This window comes from Malania oleifera, chromosome 6 (genome assembly GCF_029873635.1).
Source record: "Malania oleifera isolate guangnan ecotype guangnan chromosome 6, ASM2987363v1, whole genome shotgun sequence".
Lineage (NCBI taxonomy): Eukaryota > Viridiplantae > Streptophyta > Magnoliopsida > Santalales > Ximeniaceae > Malania > Malania oleifera.
Window position 1 is genome coordinate 38,812,838 of NC_080422.1, and position 22,394 is coordinate 38,835,231.

Consider the following 22,394-nt stretch of genomic DNA (forward strand, 5'->3'; position numbering starts at 1 on the left):
TGTTGTGTACAGGATTTTAAGGCACCTAAAAGGGACTCCAGGTAAAGGTTTATTATTTGGAGGACATGGGAATTTATAGGTTGAAGTATACACTGATGTAGATTGGGCTAGAAGTATCACTGATAGAAGATCAACTTCTAGCTATTGCACCTTTGTTGGAGGAAACCTAGTAACATGGCGCAGCAAGAAACAAAATGTGGTGGCAAGGAATAGTGCAGAGGCAGAATTTAGGGTTGTTGCTCATGCAATTTGTGAAGCACTATGGATCAAAAGGTTGCTGGAAGAATTAAAGATTACTAATTCACTACCAATGAAACTGTATTGTGACAATAAAGCTGCAATAGCTATCGTTCACAATCCAGTTCTTCATGATAGAACTAAACATGTGGAGGTAGACAAGCATTTTATCAAGAAGAAAATAGATAAGGGAGTAATCTATCTACCATATATCTCGACAACTGAGCAAGTACTAGACATACTGACAAAGGGACTACCGAAGTAATAGTTTGAAAATTTCATTAACAAGCTGGCCATGGAAGATATCTTCAAGCCAGCTAGAGGGGGAGTGTTGGAAGTTTCAAATCTATTTAGTCAACTTTCCTATTTTTCTAAGAGAATCTCGATTGTAAATGTGTGAATATCCTAGAATATTTAGTTTCCTTAGAAGTTAGCGTCTTTGATTCTTTCCTTCTTGGTTCTTTCCTTCTATTCTTCTATTGTACATCTATTTATACAGACCTGTACCTATGTGTGGAATGACGGCCAGCAGTGTGAACAACGGCCACAGTTGGTGAATGACGGCCACCTACCATGGTAGGTGAGCCACCGCCACCTACCATGGTGGGTAAGCGACCACAACTTACCATGAGATTTTACCACAAGCTAGAGGCTATAAATTAAGACCCCCCACCGAAGCTAAACTACACACATCTCAACTGCAAGTTATGTCCTCCCCTATTTTCCATATTTTATTCTCTGTGTACATGTTAAATAGGGACCCGAGCATGTAAAGAATACACAATTGCATATACAATTGATTCATTCTCATTCTCTACATGGTATCAAAGCTCGGGTTACTCTAAAACCCTAAGCAATCCATGGCTGCCATAAAAGGAGACAGCCATGAGTCCAGCCAGTCGACAACCCAGGAAGGAGATTCAGAGATAACCTCCTCCATGGGCTCGGCCAGCGTATTCGATAATTCCCCACTCCATCTTATTGTTGAAAAATTCGATGGTAAGACGTATGGAAAATGGGCACAATCAATCAAGCTCATTATCAACGGTAAGGGATAGCTCAGCTTTCTCAGCGGCGAGACTCGCCGACCACCTCCTACCGATGCAGTGGCATCCCAGAAATGGCGGTCTAAGAACTCCTTGATAACGTCATGCTTGATAAACTCTATGAAGCCAGCCATTGGCAAAACATACCTATTTCTCCTGACGGCAAAGGACGTGTGGGATGTGGTGCGTGAGACATACTCCGATGCTGAAAATGCTTCTTAGATTTTCGACTAGAAGCCACGGCAAGGCAACAAAAATTGGAGCTACCAAGCCATGATTGATAATCAAGCCAAGAGACCTCAAGGGGAGAAAAGCAGTAATAGCTCCAATTCAAGCGGTGCATTTAACTCTGAGCAGTTGGAACAACTCTACAAGATGTTCTCTACCTTTCATACTTCGGGTCGGTCTTCCACAAATATTTCTTCGGGTTCTTTAGCCCAAAGAGGTAATTTTTTGCAAGCCTTGAGTATAACCTCTAAATCCAAAACTCCTTGGATTAATTATTCTGGTGCCTCTGACCACATGACCGATGCCTATCATCTTTTCTCATCATATTCAGCCTGTGTTGGAAATTTGAAAGTTAAAATTGCAGATGGATCACTCTCGTCTGTCGCAGGCAAAGGAAATACCCGACTCTCTGACTCCATCACACTGGAGTCCGTTCTTCATGTTCCTAATTCATCCTGCAACTTACTATCCATTAGCCAGTTTACTAAGAATTCCAATTGTTCTATTAAATTTCTTCCCTCTCATTGTGTTTTTCATGACCTATCATCAGGGGAAGACGATTGCAGTGCTAAGGAGTGTGAGGGACTCTACTACCTTGAGGAGGCTAATGTGAGTGAACAACGTCAAATTGCTATCTGTGATTCTGCATTTGTTCCTAAGGATAGTGATATTTTGTTATGGCATTTTAGAATGGGTCAACCAAATAATTGCCTCTTCCAAAAGTTTTACCCATCTAGTGTGATAGAGGTTATTATCAAGCACGAATAGAAACTGAACCTCTAGCATCTTATCCAATCTCGATTGAGTGCTTTGACACCATGATGTAGGAAAAGAAGTCAGACCATGGTAGATCATTGTCAAAGCCTAATTCAGAAGAATTAGGTCAAGGGATTGTTGAGTTTAACTAATAGTTTATTGTGTTTTTAGTATAATTAGAATAGAATACGTGTATTTGGGGGCTTGTTTAAAAAATTTGAGTATTTTAGGGGTTTGCTTATAATTTCATGTATCTTTAGGGTTATATGTGCAATTACTTATATTCTAGGCTTTCTTTTTAATAGTGTGTGAAATCCATGTAAGAGTTAGGGGGTTGAATTTCTATTGAAAGTGTATGAGTGTTTTCCCCTTTGTATCTCATTCCTCCTCTCTTCTTTCTTCCTTCTTATTCTTCCTCTCTAACTCTCCTACGTTCTCCCATGGCTGCAGATCTTTTATGTCGTCCTGCATCACATCACTTGTTGCTTTCAAAACCATAGAGAAGTTTGTGAGAGAGAGAGAGAGAGAGGAGGGGGTCATTCTGCGAGAGAGAGAGAGAGAGAGAGAGAATGAGAGCCATTTTTCCTATCTTCCTCAAAGCTTAGTTCTTCACTGTCTTTCTTTCCACCCAAACATTACATAGAACTAAAAATATGAAAGCATGTTAAAGTAATTCTTAAAAGCATAACTGTTACCAGTAAAACTTTTCCATCCTTCCATCACGAATCAAGGGAGCATAGATTGTTGACAAATCATTCCCAGTGACAATTATAGGAACTCTGTTTGTAACATCCGACTCTCGCCAATCTTGCCCAATACTAACTCTTGTTGGATTATCTGACAAATTCATTAGAGTCCCAACAACAATTTGGTTGTTGACTGTCATTTGAGTGTTTCCTACATGACGGAAAAGAAAATATACATTTTAGTAAAAGAGATTGACAACCATATAGAATTTTTTGCAACGATTCATAGTTAATGTACTCTATAAAGAAAATAAAAGCATCTAGCTGATGTACAAAACAGCAGCATGGTTGGTGATAAAATAAACTGTAAGACTCATCTTATTGGATTCATATGTTCTATTTAAAATCAAATGGTATTCACCACTCACCAAATCTACCCAGGCCAGCATCAATATCATTGATCATCAAACAACTCATTTTGCCCTACATTAGTCAAGGAAAACCAGACTATGTCACCTTCATAACTCACAAATTTCAAAAGAAAACGGAAATGAGTAGAAAAGTAGAGCATAATGGCTGCAACAAAGCATTAATAATAACTGCAGTGCAGTAAAGAGAAATGCTAAGGACAGTCGCAACAGTCACCATCATCCAAATCAATAAGTCACAATGCACCACACAATCTATGTGCACATGCTGTGGGGCTGCATGCACATGCTTTGCACTATAGGATGTTAAAATCCAACAATTGCCACTGCAATAAACAGTCCTAAGTATTCCTCTCAAGTAAATTATGCAAGCCTGTTATTTTGTCAGGACATTTTATCATTTAATATGAATCACCTACCAAAAGTCTCTCCTAGAAAGCTTAATTTTTTCTATATTTAATGAATATATTATGCATAATTCGATTAGCTCAAAGCATCATTTGTCAGTTTGGATGTGATATAACACGTGTCCATCCAGCTCGTCAGCCTAAAAAATGTCAAAACCTAGTAATTTGTTAAATCGCCACTCACTATCAAATAGGACATATGCAAACTCATGCAGCATGCACATGAAAACATGGCAAAGAGAATCTCTTTGTTGATAGCAATTTTTAATCCTTTTTGGTTTTTGTGCACTGCCAAAATTTTTACTTTTCATTTTCTTCATGTTTCAACTTTTATGTATAGAAAAGAGGAGATAAGGGAAAATCAATGGACTAACTTCCCCTACTCTACAACGAAAGAAAGGAAAGAAGCAAATGAATTCTGATTCAATTTAACAAAGCCCACACTTCTTTTATAGTTATTTTATGCTTCAAACAGCTCCTTATGAGAAAAAAAAAAAATAGCTCTACAAAACTGTTCTATATTCCTTTTTCTAGGTTCTCTCATCAAAGCTATCAACATCTTACAAATTGAAAAGTGTAAGGTTACACAAACAGAACCAACCCTAGACCACCAAAGGAAGAACAGCTTTGGAAAATGAAGGAAAACTCCTCACTGCACACTTTCTATATATTGGTTACATCAGCACATGTGTGCATGAACTAGAGGCAAGCACCAAAAAATGCCAACTATTATGCTATGAACTGGGGAAAAAAAAGTAACATTGCACTAAGAAAACCCGAGTCTAGATCACCACATGAACAACCACCTTGGAAAACAAAGGAAACAGTTGACATGTATCTACCCCTTGAAGTAGGGGCCAGCACTAAAATAAAAAATAAAAAAAGCCTAAACCAAACAACAGTTAACTGATTTTTTGGTTAAGTTCCCATTTGGAATTTTAAAATTTTTCATCATAGGTTTATTGGCTTTTTTAAGGAGAAAAAAAAAAAAGATGATTAACCAAACCATTGTGCGTGAATGTGCGCAGTACATGTACTTTTAGTATTAATGATTATAGAACAGTTCATATTTTTTAAGCATTCAATGGTTTAAAATATGTATGCATTTAGAGTAATGTCTAAATTTGAATTTTTAACATTTCATGTTTTTTTTTTTTATAGCAAAGGAAATTTCATTAATAGGGAAAGAATTTACAAGGGAGAATAAGAAATCTCCCAAAAAATCAGGTTCAAACCAGAAAAAATCTAAAACAGAAAAAATCAAGCCAACTAGTTCCTCCAATCCCTATTTTAATCCTGAAAACTAGCTTCCCTGAATTCCAAACCCGACACATCGCAAAGAAGTCAAATACTAGATCTTATCCCACGCCAATAACGAATTCAACTTCTTCCCAGAAAAAATCTGCACATTACACTCCAACCATACAACAACAATAACAAGCCTTAAGTCCCACTAGGTGGGGTCAGTTACATGAATCCTTTTTCGGCCAATTCACCTAACTGAGAGCATTTTCCTCCTCTAATTTAAGAGTTATTAAATCCTTCCTCACTACCTCATTCCAGGCCATTAAGGTCTACCCTTACCCCTTTTAATATCAAAAACAATAATTAAATCACTCCTCCTCACAGGTACACTACTAGGCCTGCATTTCAAATGCCCAAACCATCTAAGTCATCCCTCCCTTATCTTATCTTCGACCAGTACTATGCCTTGTTTATTGGATATATGTTCGTTCCTTAATTTATCTCTTAATGTTACGTCACTCATCCACCTTAACATTAGCATTTTGGCAACTTTTACTTTTTTTACTTGTTGTTTCTTAGTTGCCCAACATTCTGATCCATAAAGCATGACTGGCCTTATAACTGTCTTATAGAACTTCCTTTTCATTTTAAGAGTATTATACGATCACACAACACACCTGACACAGTCCACCATTTTATCCAACCTGGTTAAATTCTGTGTATTAATTTCCCCTTCAATTTCTCCTTGTGCTTGCATAGAAGATTCAAAATATTGAAATCTACTAGTGCTATTAATTTCTTGATTATCAAGTTTAATCTTCACTCCAATATTTCCCCTTACGTTACTAAAAATACATTTCATATATTCTGTGTAATTCCTACTTATCCTAAAACCTTCAGACTTAAAAACAATTCCCCAAAGTTTTGACATAGGTTCCATACATCTCCTACTTTTATCAATCAAGACAAGATCATCTACAAACTACACCAAGAGATCTCATTTTGGATATTCCTAGTGAGTTCATCAATCACCAAAACAAAAAGATAAGGACTCAACGTAGAACCTTGATGTGCACCTACTGTATTGGAAATTCTCTAAATTTCCCTTCTACAATCCTAATGCTAATAGTTACTATATCATGCATATCCTTAACGACCTTGTTATATCTACTGTAGACTCCCTTCTTTTCTAAAAAACCAACCAAAGAAGTTCCTTAGGTAATCTATCATAGGCTTTCCCTAGGTCAACAAAAACGATATGCAAGTCCCTCTTCTTTTCCCTAAACTTTTCAATTAATCTTCTTAAAAGATAAATACTTTCTTTTGTCAATCTCCCAAGCATAAAACCAATTTAATTTTTTGGAACTCTCGTTTCTAGTCTTATTCTTTGTTCAATTACCCTTTCCCATAGTTTCATCGTGTCACTCATAATCTTAATTTTGCGATAGTTTTTACAATTTTTACTATCGCTTTGTTTTTTTATAAAGATATTAACATACTTTTTCTCCATTCCTCCAGCATTTAATTGGGTTTTATAATAGTGTTGAACAGATTAGTTAACCATAAACCCCTTACAACTGCATACTTGCTACACTTCCACGGGGCTACCCTATCCTTCTTTCTTCCAAAGCAGCAAAAGAAATGACTAACAAGCCTTCCATTGAATTGGGGCAAACCCAACTCTCAACCATAAAACTAAACAAATTGTTCCATATCCTCCATGCAAAGTCACAATGCAAAAGAGATGGGCAGATGCTTCGAAATTCGGGTAGATGCTTCAGAATTCCTATAATAGAGCATGCAAACATTTGGGGAGAGCCTTCAAAGGTCTCCGAATCTATAGCAAGTTATTGGAATTAATTTTGTTAAGCACAAGAACCAAGTAAATACTTTTATTTTTTGGGGGGCAACTATGACCTTCCAAATATTAGGATAAAGAGGAAAAGGAGAGTTTCAATAGGTCAAAAATTCATAAAATGATTTACAAGAAAACACTCCAAATTGATCCAAACACCAAGAACGAACATTCCTTCCCAAAGATAAGTTGCAATTTTTTACTACGGACAACAAGGAAGACAACTCCACCATCTCCCTATCATTTAGAGGTCTCTTGAGATGAAGATTCCAAGAGACCGAAGAGCTACTCATAGTGTCCACAATAAATAAATAAATAATAATAATAATAATAAATAAAAAAAGGCAGCCTTACCTTGCATTTTTACGAGAGGCTGTTTCCATGCCTCGAACTCGTAACGTCTAGGTCAATCGACGACAACCTTACCATTGCGCCTAAGCTCCCCTTTGTCCACAATAAATAAATAAATAAATAAAAAGATAAAAAAAATAACTTTGTTCGGCTCGGAGTACAGCCTAAAAAGACAAGGAAAAGAAGTGGAAACAAAAACATATTCCCGAGCCATGGGTCTTTCCAAAAACGAATTTTGGAACCCCTCCCCCCCACTTAAAATTTAGTGTGAGTATAGAAAATAGAGTAAATATGGGAAATATACATTCATGAACTCCCCAAAAAACATCTCAAACTAGCAACGGTTTCCCACCCATTCTCATCCAACCCTAACTTACTATATATAACTCTATGCCACAAGGAATTATCTTTTCCGGGGAAGTGCTACAGCCATTTAGCTAAAAGAACGGTGGTTTTAGACATCAAGTTACCAAGACCCAACACCCCCCCCCCCCTTTTTTAGACCTAAAATCCTCTGCTCAACTCACTAATGGTCCCTATGACACCCCACAACAAACCACAAAAAATCTCTCATGATTCTCTTAAGCTTACTAGCAATCCGCACTGGAATTTTAAAAATAAATTAAAAAATAAGCAGAATGCTAGAAAGACAAGCTTGGATAAGCGTAATGCTAGAAAGACAACCTTGGAAGATCTAGCTTTCTTAGGCACCAAGGCTATAAAAGAGGAATTGATACTCTTGCTCAAAATCCTATTCACGTATAAATCGGTGAAAATTTTCAACAAATAACCCTTAAAAATCTCCCAACAAACTTGAAAGAAATCCATGATAAAACCATCTGAACTCGAAGCCTTATCTCCATCCATCCCAAAAACCACCCTCACTTCCTCCTCATCAAAAGGTCTCTCTAACCAATGCATCTGATCATCAGAGATAGGATTCCAACCTAAACCCTTAATTATTGATCTATGATGGATTTCCCGCGAATTCAAATTACGAAAGAAATTAGAAATAACAGATGCAATCAGACGTTGATCATTCGTAAACCTCCCATCCCTTAAATCCAGCTCCCTAATCAAAATTTTTCTCTTGTTACCATTAGCTAACTGATGCAGGGGCAGCATCAAGGTTCTGCAGCCATGGGAGAATTTAAAAGAAATAGGAGATTGAAAGGAAATGGAAGGGGGGAGAAAGGAGATACAGGGGAATTAAACGTGAGTTTCCCCAAATACACATAATCCTATACTAATTTATACTAAGCACACATAATAAACTACTAACTTAATTTACAATTCCTTAACCCTACTCTTCTTAGGTATTCTCGAGCAAGGATCCTCCCAAGTCCTTGCTTCTTGTCCTACATCACTAACCTATGGAGAAAAAAAAAAAATTTATAGCCACCATCTTTCACCCACTCGAATTTGGTCTTTTGCCACCAACGCCTCATTTCCTGAAAAATCACCTCTTCCAACTCATTTTTAAAAGTGACTCTTCTAGCCTCCTCACTTTTCGACAAAATAACCTCCTCCTCTATATTCCAACTCCCCTAAAAGACTAGATTTTATAATTCTAAAACCTCCGAACTCCCCCTTATTCCAAGTTTTCAATTTCTTCTTCAGCCATTTTAATTTCCTTATAATTCAAAAACCTTCCCAGCCTCTCTCCACTTCCTCTCACCAAGAATCCCTAACCAAAAGGATTAAATGTCACATGGTTCAACCACATGTCCTCAATTTCTATTATTGCATTTTGGTAGATTATGTTTACTCATTTTGGGTTTTTTTTTCCATTTTTACTCATGTGACATTTATAATGCAACCTTTTTCATTTATTGGTTTGAATTGGTTAACCAGTGAATTTAATCCAAATTATCTACTAATTGAATTTTAGTTTGACTAATTTAATCAATTTGCCTTTCTTTTCCAAAATTTCATCTTAACTTCCAATTTAGCAAGAATTCTTGGTGCACGGCATTCAAAAACTTGTTAAACTAAACCTTTTGACTACCCAACCCTACATTGAATAACTTGTGTTGGATGCACAAGTTGTACAAGTATACGGGATATGTCTAACATGTTTTCCCACATACCACAAGGAATCATACTCAAATGGAATTGCCATAACCACTTCCTCCCTCTAATAAAATGCTTTTAGGCACCAAATTCCCTCAGTTGCAATAATTGTCACTCCTCAACCTAAACACAATCTCTTATCTAACCGAATGACCGCTCTAACTATGATCCTCACTAGACTAGAAAGGTGCATTTGTTTCATGGGCTAAAAGTGGCTGGGCTTGGCTTCGCTATTATTAGCCCATGTTTGGTGCAGGAAAAGTAAAAGATGGGACAGGCTAATGGAGGGTTTCTTATCCCATGCACTTAGGCTACTATTGGTTGGTCCCCCTCCACATGCCAACACACGCTAACACAAACCAAAGGCATAAAAAACAAAGGAAAGGAAAAGAAAAAAAAAAAAACTCCACTCCCTATGCTTATCATGTCCCTCATAAATGGCAAACCAAACACAAGATATGATAATTATCATAAGTATCCAGCCCAATACTATTGAGTACCATCCAAGTCCTACAAAACCTCAACCTACAAAACAAACATACCATAAAAAAAAAAAAAAAAGTCATCATTATCTTTTCCAATGAATGAGCAAGACGCACTAAGATAAGAATAAAATATAAGGAATCAAAGAAAGATCATCTTGAATAGGAGTAGCTCAATCCTACAAGTAGAATAAGAATCCTCCATTATCGCACATAAACTCCATAGACTGAGAATATGGAAAATTCAATTCTTCAAACATGATCGTCAACCAAACAAGTTCACATTGTAGTGTGAGCCATAGCCCTATACTCTGACTTAGCACTTGACCTACCACCATAGTTAGTTTCTTACTCTTCCAAGAAACCCAATTACCACCAACAGAGATACAATATCCGATTGAAGATCTTTGGTTGGAAGGCGACCCAGTCCAATCTGCATCTGTATATATCCTCGAATATAAGTGTGACCTCAATTTTGATATAAGATACCTCTCCCTGGTGCACCTTTGAGATATCTAAAAATGCAAATTACTGCATCCAATGACTTGTTCTCGAAGAATCGAGAAATTGACTCACAACACTTGTCACAAAAGATATATTTGGTCGAGTGACTATGAGATAATTCAACTTTACAGCACGTCTCCAATACTATTCTAGGTTAGGCAACAAATCACTTATATTGGGGACTAACTTATTGTTGGGAGCCATGGATGTATCAACATGTTAGAATCTCAACAGCTCAGTCTCATCTAAAAGATCAAGAACATACTTTCTTTTGTGACAAGATCATTCCCATACGAGATCTCGATACCTATATACCCAAGAAGTACTTCATTGGCACAAATCCTTCATTTGAAATTTAGTTTGCAAGAAAAGCTTTAGATCCTCAATGCCTTGATCGTCATCTCCAGTAATCACAATATCATCCACATACACAATAAGCAAAATCTTGCTAGATGGAGTAAGACAATAAAATACAAAGTGATCCACTGCACACCATTGGAGGCCAAACTCAAGCACAACAACACTGAATCGACCAAACCATGCTCTCGGAGATTGTTTTGAACCATATAATGATTTATTGAGCTGACACATTGAGCCTAATCCCCCTCCCCCCCTTGAGCAATGAACCCAGGTGGTTGCTCCATATAGACCTCCTCCTAAAGATCACCATGTAGAAAAAGCATTCTTCACTTCTAACTGATGTAGAAGCTAATGACAAGTAGTAACTAAGAAGATGAACAAACGTACTGAAGCAAGCTTAGTGACTAGAGAGAATGGTCCGAATAATCCAAATCATACACTTGAGTATATCCCTTAGCAACAAGATGGGACTTCAATCGAACCATAGAATCATCTAGATTGACCTTCATAGTAGACAGCTAACAACAACCAACTACAAACTTATCAAGTTGTAGAGGTACCAACTCACAAGTATCACTATCTTGTAGTGCATGCATATCTTCAATCATTGCATTCATCCACTCAAAATGGGATACGACTTCAAAAAAAATTCTAGAGGAGCAACAGAAGACAAAGTATTAACAAAACAGTAATATGAGAGTGACAAGAAATCAAAACAAACAACATTAGAGATTGGATTTGGGTACAAAACATTTAACTTTTCGAACAGCAATAAGAGGATCAATATCTTGGGAAATAGGTTCATTTGACAAGAGAACTAAATTTGTAAAAGTGGAAACTAAAGGAGGCTCTCCTCCCTTGAGTCACCATGTACCTACACAAATTGAGATGATCCAAGCGACGGACTCAAACTAGATGAAGATGTATAAGGATTAGGCACAAATATTAGGTTAGGATCTGGAAAGCAAGGCAAGGGAAGGGGCTCATTAAGGTCAATAGAACTCAAGGAATTAAAGTAGTACGACGTAGACTCAAAAAAAGTGATATCAGCAGAGATAAAGAATCAATATAAAGTAGGGCATAGCATCAATATCCCTTTTGAGCATAGGAATGCCCCAAAAAAAAAAATACATTTGAAAGCAAAAGGATCCAACTTATTCATTGTTGGAGTTAATTGATGGGCAAAAGACACAACCAAATACACAAGGAGGAAGGGAGAATGGAGCAGACATAGGGAAGATATGCATTTTACCGCCAAGGTTAGACAATGGAATTTTATTAATGAGACAGCAAGCAATGAGCACGACATCACTCCAGAAAACCTTGGGGACATTCATTTGATACAATAGGGTACAAGTGATTTCAAGAATATGGATGCTCTTCCATTCTGCAACTCCAATTTTTTTTGGAGTGTGGGCACAAGGTAAGCTGATGGATCATACCAGAATTAGTCATATAGGTATTGAATTGGATACTAAAGTACTCCTTAGCATTATCACAACGAAGTATCATGACTCGCATATGAAACTGAGTCTTTATTTGACAACAAAAGGCATAAAAGATATTAAACAACTCAAAACAATATTTCATTAAACACAACCAAGTCATCCAAGAGTAGTCATCGACAAATGTAACAAAGTACAAAAACCCCAACTTTGATGTGACACGAGTAGGACCCCAAACATCAAAATCGATCAGCATGAAAGGACTATCTACCTCATTTATTGACTCGGGAGTCATAGGGAACACGATGATGTTTTCCCAACTAACAAGGCTTACACTCAAGACTAGGCACAAAACTCAAGGTTACTAGCAATTTCAATTTGTCCAAGGATGGATGAAAAAATGGATTTGAAGTGATGTAGCAGTAGCTATGCAGGCAATGGGTGGAGAGCAACTCAAAAGTAGTAAGTCTACAAGCCTCAAGTCCTGTGCCAATTGTCTTCCTTGTCTTCAAATCCTAAATACCACAAAACTCGGAAAGAAGGTTACAGAACAATTTAGTGCTTTGCAGGCTTACTAACAGACATGAGATTGAAAGGGGACTTAGGAATGTACAAAACAAAAGAAAGAAAGATGAAGGGAATAGGGCTTACTTTTACTATCCCCTTACCTATGGTTGTGGACCCATCAGCAAGGGTAACTTGAGGTAGATTTTTAGGTTATTGGAGGGCAGAAAAGAAGTTGGTTACACTTTTCACATGGTCAATAGCAGCTTAATTGATAATCCAAGAACTAGTGCCCTTTCATATGGTCAGGGACAGCATAATTGATAATCCAAGAACTAGTGCAAGAGACACCAGATGACATACAAATTGTAGGATTACCCTTCTGAGCAAAAGATGCAATGTGATGAGATGCTTGTTGGGATGCTTGATACTATAGGAACCTTGAATACTCTTCCTTTGAGACAGTTATAGTACATTGTTCACCTAAACAAATGCCTAACAAGGGAAACACACTTTTGGGATTTGAGGATGCCATCCCAAGACACACACAACCTCAATACAGCAGCAAATCAGAAATACACAGCAAATAAAATGCTCTTGGGATCCCAAAAGTGAACTGTTACCAAAACAACACAAATGAACTTCCACCCCAATAAACAAACACAAACGAGTAAATCATTGATTCAACAATGAACAATTCACCAACAACTGGACATAACACTGCTAAAAGTGAACTTCTGGACCGACTGAAACAACCACAAGTGAATTCCAGACCAACCAAAAAAAACAAAACGAGTCAACCACTGATTCATCCACGAATGAGTCACCAACAAATGGACATAGCACTGCCACAGCGCTACAAAATCAAAGTATAAATGCTGCCACAGCTCCAAGAGACTCACCAATGAACTTTATTAATACCCAACAACAACACCGAATCCATGGTCGAAAAGGTTGGATTTTTTAATAAAAATACATGCCCAATAGCTTGATATTATGATCAATGGAAGTAATCAAAACATTCTACAAAAAAAAAAAATGCAGAAAATGGTGGCTGGAATTTGTCTCACACGTCGTTGCATGGGGTCGGCACTGCCAACAGTCTGCTGGCACATGGAGGCACAAGAGGAGGCTTCCGGCAATGGGGTTTTGCAGATTTACAGATTGGAGGGTTCTGTTGTGGGTTATATGGTTGATTTTGTGAAATATGGAAGGGTTTGGAAGGTTCTGAACTGGGCAGGAACGACCAGGGAATTTTTGGGTGATGGCTGAGTTTTCCAGCAATCCCTAAGCTTGTTTCTAGGCTGTAGGAGGGCGGTTGATCCTCCTATACTAACTGATTTGCATCGGATGGCTAGGTTTAAGGTTTGATTTGGTGGTGGCGGTAGGGTTTAGGTTGGGTCTTGCTCTGATCCTCCATTACTCATAACAGATTTTCCTTCTCTTCTTTGATAACCCATTGAAGATCTTCCTCACCAGTCTCCACAGACCACAGCCATGAAGCAATTGTTCTCCCCTTCTCATGGGTGGGTGGGGGTGAGTGAGTGCAGATGCTGTGTGAGAGAGAGAGAGAATGATTACCATTAAGGAAATATAAGCTCTTTCCCAGTCATTAAGGTGTTTACCCACTTGCACAACGAGAAGATCCCAAAAAAGAAAATATAAGCAACTACCACAGAAAGCCTAGGCAAGATAAAAGCCAATCCAGAATGGAACAACCAACTAAAGCTCTAAGCTTTGGGAGATCATCCAACACGCCCCACCCCCCTCCCCCTTTCCCCAAAAGACACACATTTGCACCATCAATTCCATTCTTAGTCATTCAGCCCAGAAAGTTTCTCAAAATTTTAATAAAGACAACACCTTGTGAAATTTAGTCAAGTCAGAATCACCTTCTGAAGTTTAGTGAAGTCAGCATCCAAAAAGAAAAATGGTATCCATCCATCAGCAAACAACAAACACAAGATTTCATTACTTTTCCTCCCCATCTAACTCTTTGAATAAGAACCAGCTCCTGAGCAAACATCGTCTACCTAGTTAACACATCAACACCACATTGAGTGGAAAAGGGAACAGCAGAACACCATGCTTAAGCAGTTAAGCCCTCTTCAAACTGCAAGATTTATGCTCAGCATTGACAGTAAATGACAAAAGAAAAAGAAAGAGAGCCTCTGAACCATTTCCTCCATCTTTTGTTAAACCTCTTCCTCTTCAACACCTTGCCGACAACCAGATAATCACAGCTAAACTTTCTCAAAATCAAGCAGGAATATTCCTCAACTTCCTTTACATATCATCAGCTACCTCATTAGCAAACTTCACACAAACAAAAATATGGAGAGAATTATGTGAAAAAGCATATCAATTAACGAGAAAAAATTTAACAGTGATTCATGCAAAGCAGCATTTAGAATATTATATAGCACAGACATACATATATTGACATTGAGGGTTGTAAAGCTTCTAACTTGATTCTGGACCACTTGAGATGCTGCTCTATACCGCTCACGTATCAATTTTCCTGGTTCACCTGTCAAAGGAAACAAAATGCATTAGATATAATTTTACAGGTAACAAAAAATAACCAATGTAAGCCAGATTTGTTAACATTGAAGAAAGGTTAAATAGTAATAATTTTTTTACTTCACATTTAGATTTTAAGCACAAACAATTTTAAAAGGGTACTAAGTGTATGTTAGTAAATTGCATATAAAGATAGTAAAAAGAAGTGAAAAGGTTGGAAGGAAACCATTTTACCAGCTCGTTCTGACTCCAGTTCCCCAGCAGACATAATGACGGGTTCGATGCCCATGGCCTGGAAAATTAATTCAGTTTGAAATGATTTCCCTTGCCCCTTTCCTCCCCAAACACCTGAGCAATAAAACAATATTGTTTATTTAGGTTAGAATAGTCAGATGGATATCTGGAACCAAGTGAAATAAAAGGAACGGTATAAAAGAAATATCTGTATCCTACTCATGCAAAAGAATGCATATTCATAAGTCATGCTAAATGAAGCCGTCATCATCAAACATATAAGAACATGGACAAGTATCAATGTTGGAAATAGAAGCCATAACATAAAAGCGGGCAATATAGCTAGAGGGAAAGTGTCACAGTTGATCTTCAAACATAGATCAGCAGCTAAAGCTGCCCACAAAAGAGACGAAATCATGAGAAAATTATTTGCAAAAACAAACAAATCCTAATCCCTAAATACACATATTTACAAAAGAATTGTGAAAATACTTTGAAAAGAATAATGAAAATATTATCACATGAGTTTTTAAGCAAGTGTTGTTACTGAAAATTTCTTACAATATTGAAAATATTGTGAAAAGAACATTTACCTAGGATCAACGGAACTTTAGCATTCATAAGATGAGCAATGTAATTCTTCACAATGTGGCATACTGCACAAAAACAATGTGTGAGAAGATGTAACAAAGCATAAGAGTCTAAAAAAATAGAATAAAATTTGCACATCCTACCATATCAATATTAAACATAAATGTTGTAAAAGTCCAGTATATGGTGGGTAATGGGGACATTGGGGAGTGAATTCATTTTTGGGAGGATCTTTTGGTTGGGGAGATGCCTTTGGCTATTAGTTATTACTTTCCCTTGTCTTTATCGAGTCTCAATTCTTCACGATCCCCTGATTTTTTTTTTCTTTTGCACGGGGATAGTCTCTCTTGGAATTTCCATTTCCGGAGAAATCCAAATGACAGAGATTAATGAGTTGGCTCATCGAACCAGTTTGCTTGATTCTTCCCACACTCATTTGGGGAGTGATAAAAGGGTTTGGAGTTTAGACCCCTCTGGGGAATTCTCTTGTAAATCTTTTTTCTCCTATTTGACACGTGACCCTAATGTGGATCCTTTTGGTTTGTATTCTTAGGTAGCATTTTATTTGTGGCAGGCAGCCATGGTATTGTATTTGTTTAGCTAACTTTTTTTTTTGGGGGGGGGGGGGGGTGGATGGTTGTGGTTTGGCTAGACTTTTTCTTTCTTCTTTGATCCCTTTTTTTTTTTTCTGAGAATATCTTGTCCTCTCTTGCTCATCCCTTTTTCCTAAATATATCTTCTATATTTTCTTAAAAAAACATATTTTCTTCTTACACTCCCCCTCAAGCTGGAGATGTATAAATATCACCCAACCCTAGCTTGTTACAACCATTAGATAAGGCATGCTTAAACAGAGGCTTCGTGAAAACATCGCCTAACTGATCCGCATATTTCACAAAGGAAGTCCTCATGGCCTTCTTCAACACAACATCCCTCACAAAATGACAATCAACTTCATTGTGCTTTGTCCTCTCATGAAATATTGCTAGCAATATAAATGTCAGCTTGATTATCACAAAACGTATCCATCGGCTTTGTTACCAAAAGCCCTACTCTGACATTACTTCAACCGTATAAGCTCACTCACAATATGAGCCAAAACTTGGGTATTCAGCTGCTACAGTAGTTTGTTTCTTGCTACACCAAGTAACAAGATTACCACCCACATATAGTAGACTTTTGATCATCAATAGAACCAACTCAGTCTGAAATAGAGTATCCCATGGTCTCACTGTTTTTGTTACATTTATATATTAAACCTTTGCCAGGAGAGCCTTCAACATACTGCAAAATACTCCAAACAGCAACCCAATGTAGTTGTTTGGGATTTTCCATAAATTGACTCACCACCCCCAGGGCAAAATATATGTCAAGTCTACGGACAATCAAGTAGATCAACTTGCCAAACAATTGCCTATATTGACTTTTGTCTTCAAAGTTTGGTCCAACATCCCTAGATAGCTTCATGTTAGGGTCCATAGGAGTATCAATTAGTTTACCTCCCAACAAACCAGTCTCACTTAGCAAATGAAAGGTATATTTTCATTGAGATAGACTCAACCCTTTCCTACAACACAATCTCAATACCAAGAAAGTAATGCAAAGTACCCAAGTCTTTGACTTGAAATTCAGCTTGAAGCCATTGCTTAGCATCTGCAATCCTGCTCTAATCACTGCCAATGATGATGATATCATCAACATAAACTCCTAGAACTATCACACATCTCTTTTTTGCGGACAAAAACCGAATAATCAGAATAGCACTGAATGAAGCCAAATGTAGAGACCATCACACTAAATTTGTCAAGCTAGGCTCAAAGACTGCTTAAGACCGTAAATGGCTTAATGCATCCTACATACTTTACCATCCTCCCTTTGAGCAACATATCTAGGAGGTTGCTCCATGTATACCTTTTCCTGCAAATATCTATACAAAAAGACATTCTTCACATACAATTGGTATAAGGGCCATTTTTTCTTTTATATAATAAAAGAAGAATTCATTAATAGAATAAGAATATACATCTAGGAGAATAAGACATTTCCTTAACAAAGTCTGGAAAATCCAGATAAAAAACACAAAGGTCCAACCTACAGACTAAAGAACAAAAGAGGAAAAAACCATCACGAACTAACACTCCAACACATAATGCCAATCATTCCCTTGTCCCACACACCAAAGAGAAGCCAAATTATGTATCTTTTCCCAAACCAACACCTAAGCAGAATTCTTCCCTAGAAAAATGCACACATTACGTTCCATCCACAAACCCCAAAAAACTGCAACAAAAAAGAAAAGACAAATTTCCAAAGTGCTGCCCTTCTCCTGCCAAACAAATCCAGCAAAAGTCACTGCAAAAAAATATATTATCATCAGCAAACTTAATGTGCTTAACCTTGACCCTCTCTCTCCCCACTTCCAAGCCTTTCACTAAACCTCTATCCACCATCCTACTCAAAGAATCAGCCACTAAAACAAACTAAAACGAGGAAAGAGGCTCTCCTTGCCTAATCCCTCTAGTAGCCTTAAACCAAGATCTAGACTCACCATTTACTAATACTGAGTAGCTTACATTAAGCAAACAGCCTCTAATCCAACCCCATCATTTCTCTCCAAAACCCTTCCTCACAAAGATCTTATCCAAGAACTCCCAATTCACTCTATCATAAGCTTTCTCAAAATCCAATTTAAAGATGATAACCTTCTTCTTCATTCTCCAAATATCCTCCACAACCTCATTAGCAACCAAAATGGCATCCATAATGTGCCTGCCCCCCACAAAAACACTCTATGCCTTAGAAATAGTCCTATCAAGCACCTTACTCATCCTATTAGCTAACACTTTAGTTATGACTTTATAAACACTGGAAATTAAGCTAATAGATCTATAGTCTGAAATCTTAATAGATTTATTCTTCTTCAGCACAATAGTTACAAAAGTCAAATTGATACTCCTGCATAAAATCCCATTCCCATAAAATTCATTAAATACCTTAAGTAAATCATCCTTAACCACCTTCCAACAATCTTGGAAGAAAGCCATATCAAAACCGTCCATGGGTCAGCCCCCCTTCAAGTAATTAACAGTAGAAATCTGAATCAAGTTGTGGACCATATGGATGTCTCCAACCAGACAATGCCCAATGGTGATGCCATTGCTTATGCCAAGAATTTAAAAGAGGTACACAAAAAGTCCAAAGGAGGCTCGAAAGTGTGAACCAACTCTACAAGAAAGCTGATAATAAACATAGGCGGTTCAAGGAGTATCAGGTTGGTAACTGGGTGATGGTTTTCCTATTTCAGAATCTGACAGGTGCTTACCACAAGTTGAAAAGTCAAAGATTGTGTCATGCAAAATTTTGTGAAAATTTGATGAAAATGCCAATGAAGTTGAACTCCCTCATGGCTTCAATATATCACCAATCTTTAATGTGACCAAATTGTGCCCATTCCATGGTAATACACAAAGTGTTGAGTGCAAGAACTCCACCAAATTCACTTCTAGCAAGGTAGAAAAAATTGAGGCTATCATATGCATGTGAGAGGTGAGGAGTAGGACTGGAATTTGCTTCAAATTCTTGCTAAATGGTATGGCACACCTGATTATGAGAATTCATGGAGTAGTGGGGCAGAATTCATAAGGATTGATCCTGACATTGTCGGGCAGCCAATATAATAACTCACACAAAGGCGAGTCCTTTCTAAGGAGGGAATGATGCAATTTTCAGTCTTTATTTAATTTTGGGCATATATCAAGTGTTGTTATTTATGGGCTAGGGTATTCCTATAATTTCTTAATTTTGGGATTCATTTTGGTCAAGTTAGCATTGGGGGCCTTTTTGTAATATTCAAGGGGTTATTTTCTGATGGGATTTATTTTTGGACAGGTTTAGAAGATAAGTGGCTTTTAGAGAGGGTTATGTGCAAAAATGGGAGTTGTCTTCTCTTGGAAGCCTTAGGGATGGTATAAGAAGGGGCCGCCTTCAACCACTTTTCCAAAAGGCTTTCTGGATTTGTCTTTGAGAAGGTTTCTCTGCAGAGCACAAGTCTAGACCAGCTAGGCTTTGAAAGTTTGGAGGCTTGGGTTTTGAGGATTTGACCCCTACCAGTCCCTCCACCACTAAAGGTGCAAGAAACTAGTAGAAATTTGTTGTTACTATTTCTAAAATAGTTCCAAAACAAGTACAAATTTGAGGATTAACTTGCTATTGTGGCAAAAAATTGCCCTATTCTTTTGTTGTGCCCATAAACATCAGTAGTCTCTTTATTATTATGAAGATTGAATCATTATTTGAATCAAGAAAAGTTGCTTAACCACCATTCTGAATTCTTAGCCTTTATTTGTGATTTTTTCTTCTATTCCTACACCTATTTACATTAGATAAGGCCATATGTAATAAATTTGGACTTCTACAAAACATGGAGTCTATATCAATTATTCAAGCCCTTGGAAAATTGTATCTCAAATTTATCGCTCTTGTATTCCTAGTGCCCTGTAAAAAGTTGGTTACGAGGAGAGACTTCGTTTTTGGGAGGATCATTGGGTAGGGGAGGTGCCTCCTTCAACTCGTGCATATTCTAGTTTTTTTTATTTATCCACTCTTCATTAAACCCCTATTTGCTTACCTCCTTTAGCAAAAGGATGGGCCTTGGGATTTCCATTTTCTGAAGAACCTTAATGCGAGAGTGATTAACAAGTAGTCCTCTTGAATAATATGCTAGATTCTTTTCATGTCCATTTGCAGAATTAAAAAAGAGTTTGGAGCTTAAATTCTTCAGACAATTGTCTTGCAAGCCCTTCTTTCTTGTTTGATCTATCATCCTACTATTGCTCCTTTTGCCCTTTATGCTTTGACTCTAAAAGCTAAAGTTCCTTCAAAAATAAAGGCTTTTTAAGAAAATCTATACTAGTGACTTGCTTCAAATAAAAAACTATTAAGTCTTTGTCCTTTGCTTTAAAAGTGGGGAAATATATTCACATTTGTGCTTACTTGTTTCTTTAGTTTGGCTCTTTGGGATAAGTTTTTTGGTATTTTTGGCTAAAACTGGGTCTACCCAACCACTGTAAAAGCCTTCTATGCTATTATGTCTAGGAGTTTAGCCCTAGGTTGGAATGTCTTAAAAAAAGTGCTTATTGCCTACTTAAAATAAGTAGTTGTATAATGGTTTGTATAGCAATAAGTACTAATCGAAAAAAGTACTTCTCGCAACATACTAATCAGAAAAGTACTTCTCACAACCATTCTTCTTGGGGGCGAAGAAAAGTACTTTTTAAGAGGTAATCTAGGACCACTTCGACCCTTATAAGTACTTATGACTAAATAGAAGTGGTGGCAAACTAGTAATATTGAAGAATTTTTGGGCAATGCAATCATTTTAACTCTTTCTTTCTCCCTCCTCATACATTGTCCTCTGCATCTCATACGATATGCTTTGCATGCCTCCCCTATGCATTCGTCTCTACTGCTCCCTCTTCCTCCTCTTCCTCCTCCTCCTCAGCTGACATCTCCTCCTTCGTTAGTGCCCTCACTGGCCTCTGCTTCCTCCTTTGCCTCTACTTCCTCCTCCTTCTCCTCCTCCTCCTCCTTTATAGTCACTATCTCCTCCTCCTCAATTTGTTGCCACTGCCTCCTCTTCTTCCTCCTTCGGCATTGGTGTCACGTCCTCCTCCTCTTCCTTCACCTCCTCCACCCCAATCTATGCTTCGATTTTATTTTATTTTTTTGTTTATAGAAACCAAATTTGAAAATTATTTGTAGAAACCAGATTTGGAAATTAACCATCAATTATTTATAGAAACCAAATTTGGCAATTAATTATCAAATTATTGACATCTTGTTAATTAAAAATGTAAACATATAATTAATGTTAATGAACATAACTTAACAAATACTAATATTTTATGTTTAATTACTATGTTACACTTTTAATAATATCATAATTACTTTAATTACTTCAAAATATTATTGCATTAAAATTCAACATATAATTAATGATAATATTGAAAAATGTAATATTTGAAATTTTAATTGAAAATGTTAATTAATGTGTTAATTAGACAACATTTAAATTGTTAACTGATTTGTTAATTAAAAACAGTAAAATGTCAAGTAACATTAAAATAATTAAATTATTAAGTATAATATAAGTACAGTTTTAATTAAAAATATTAATAAAAAAATTATGTTTATTAACATAATTGAATAATTAGATATAATTTTAATGTATTATTATATATTAATTATATGGCGAAAGTTCATAATAATGTTATTATAAAAATTTATACAGCTATCCAAATATTAATTACAAATATCCATAAAAATTGTTGTTTCGTTTGCTAATTAACAAATTTTAAAAATATTAATGAGAATGTTAATTAATTTTATTGTTTTATAATAGATAATTTTAATTAATTTGTTAATTAGAAATATTTAAATT

At 36.7% G+C, this 22,394-nt stretch overlaps 1 protein-coding gene across 1 annotated transcript in view; it reads right to left on the reverse strand.

Annotated features, from left to right (window-relative positions):
* LOC131157065 (ribulose bisphosphate carboxylase/oxygenase activase, chloroplastic) overlaps nt 1-22,394 on the reverse strand; it is a 112,884-nt gene that overhangs the window by 83,988 nt on the left and 6,502 nt on the right. Inside the window, exons 4-8 of the mRNA XM_058110930.1 lie at nt 15,958-16,020; nt 15,365-15,478; nt 15,076-15,137; nt 3,382-3,436; nt 2,963-3,164 (exon numbers count right to left, since the gene is read on the reverse strand). Of these exons, the coding sequence (XP_057966913.1) occupies nt 2,963-3,164; nt 3,382-3,436; nt 15,076-15,137; nt 15,365-15,478; nt 15,958-16,020 (496 nt within the window). The remainder of the gene's footprint in view (nt 1-2,962; nt 3,165-3,381; nt 3,437-15,075; nt 15,138-15,364; nt 15,479-15,957; nt 16,021-22,394) is intronic.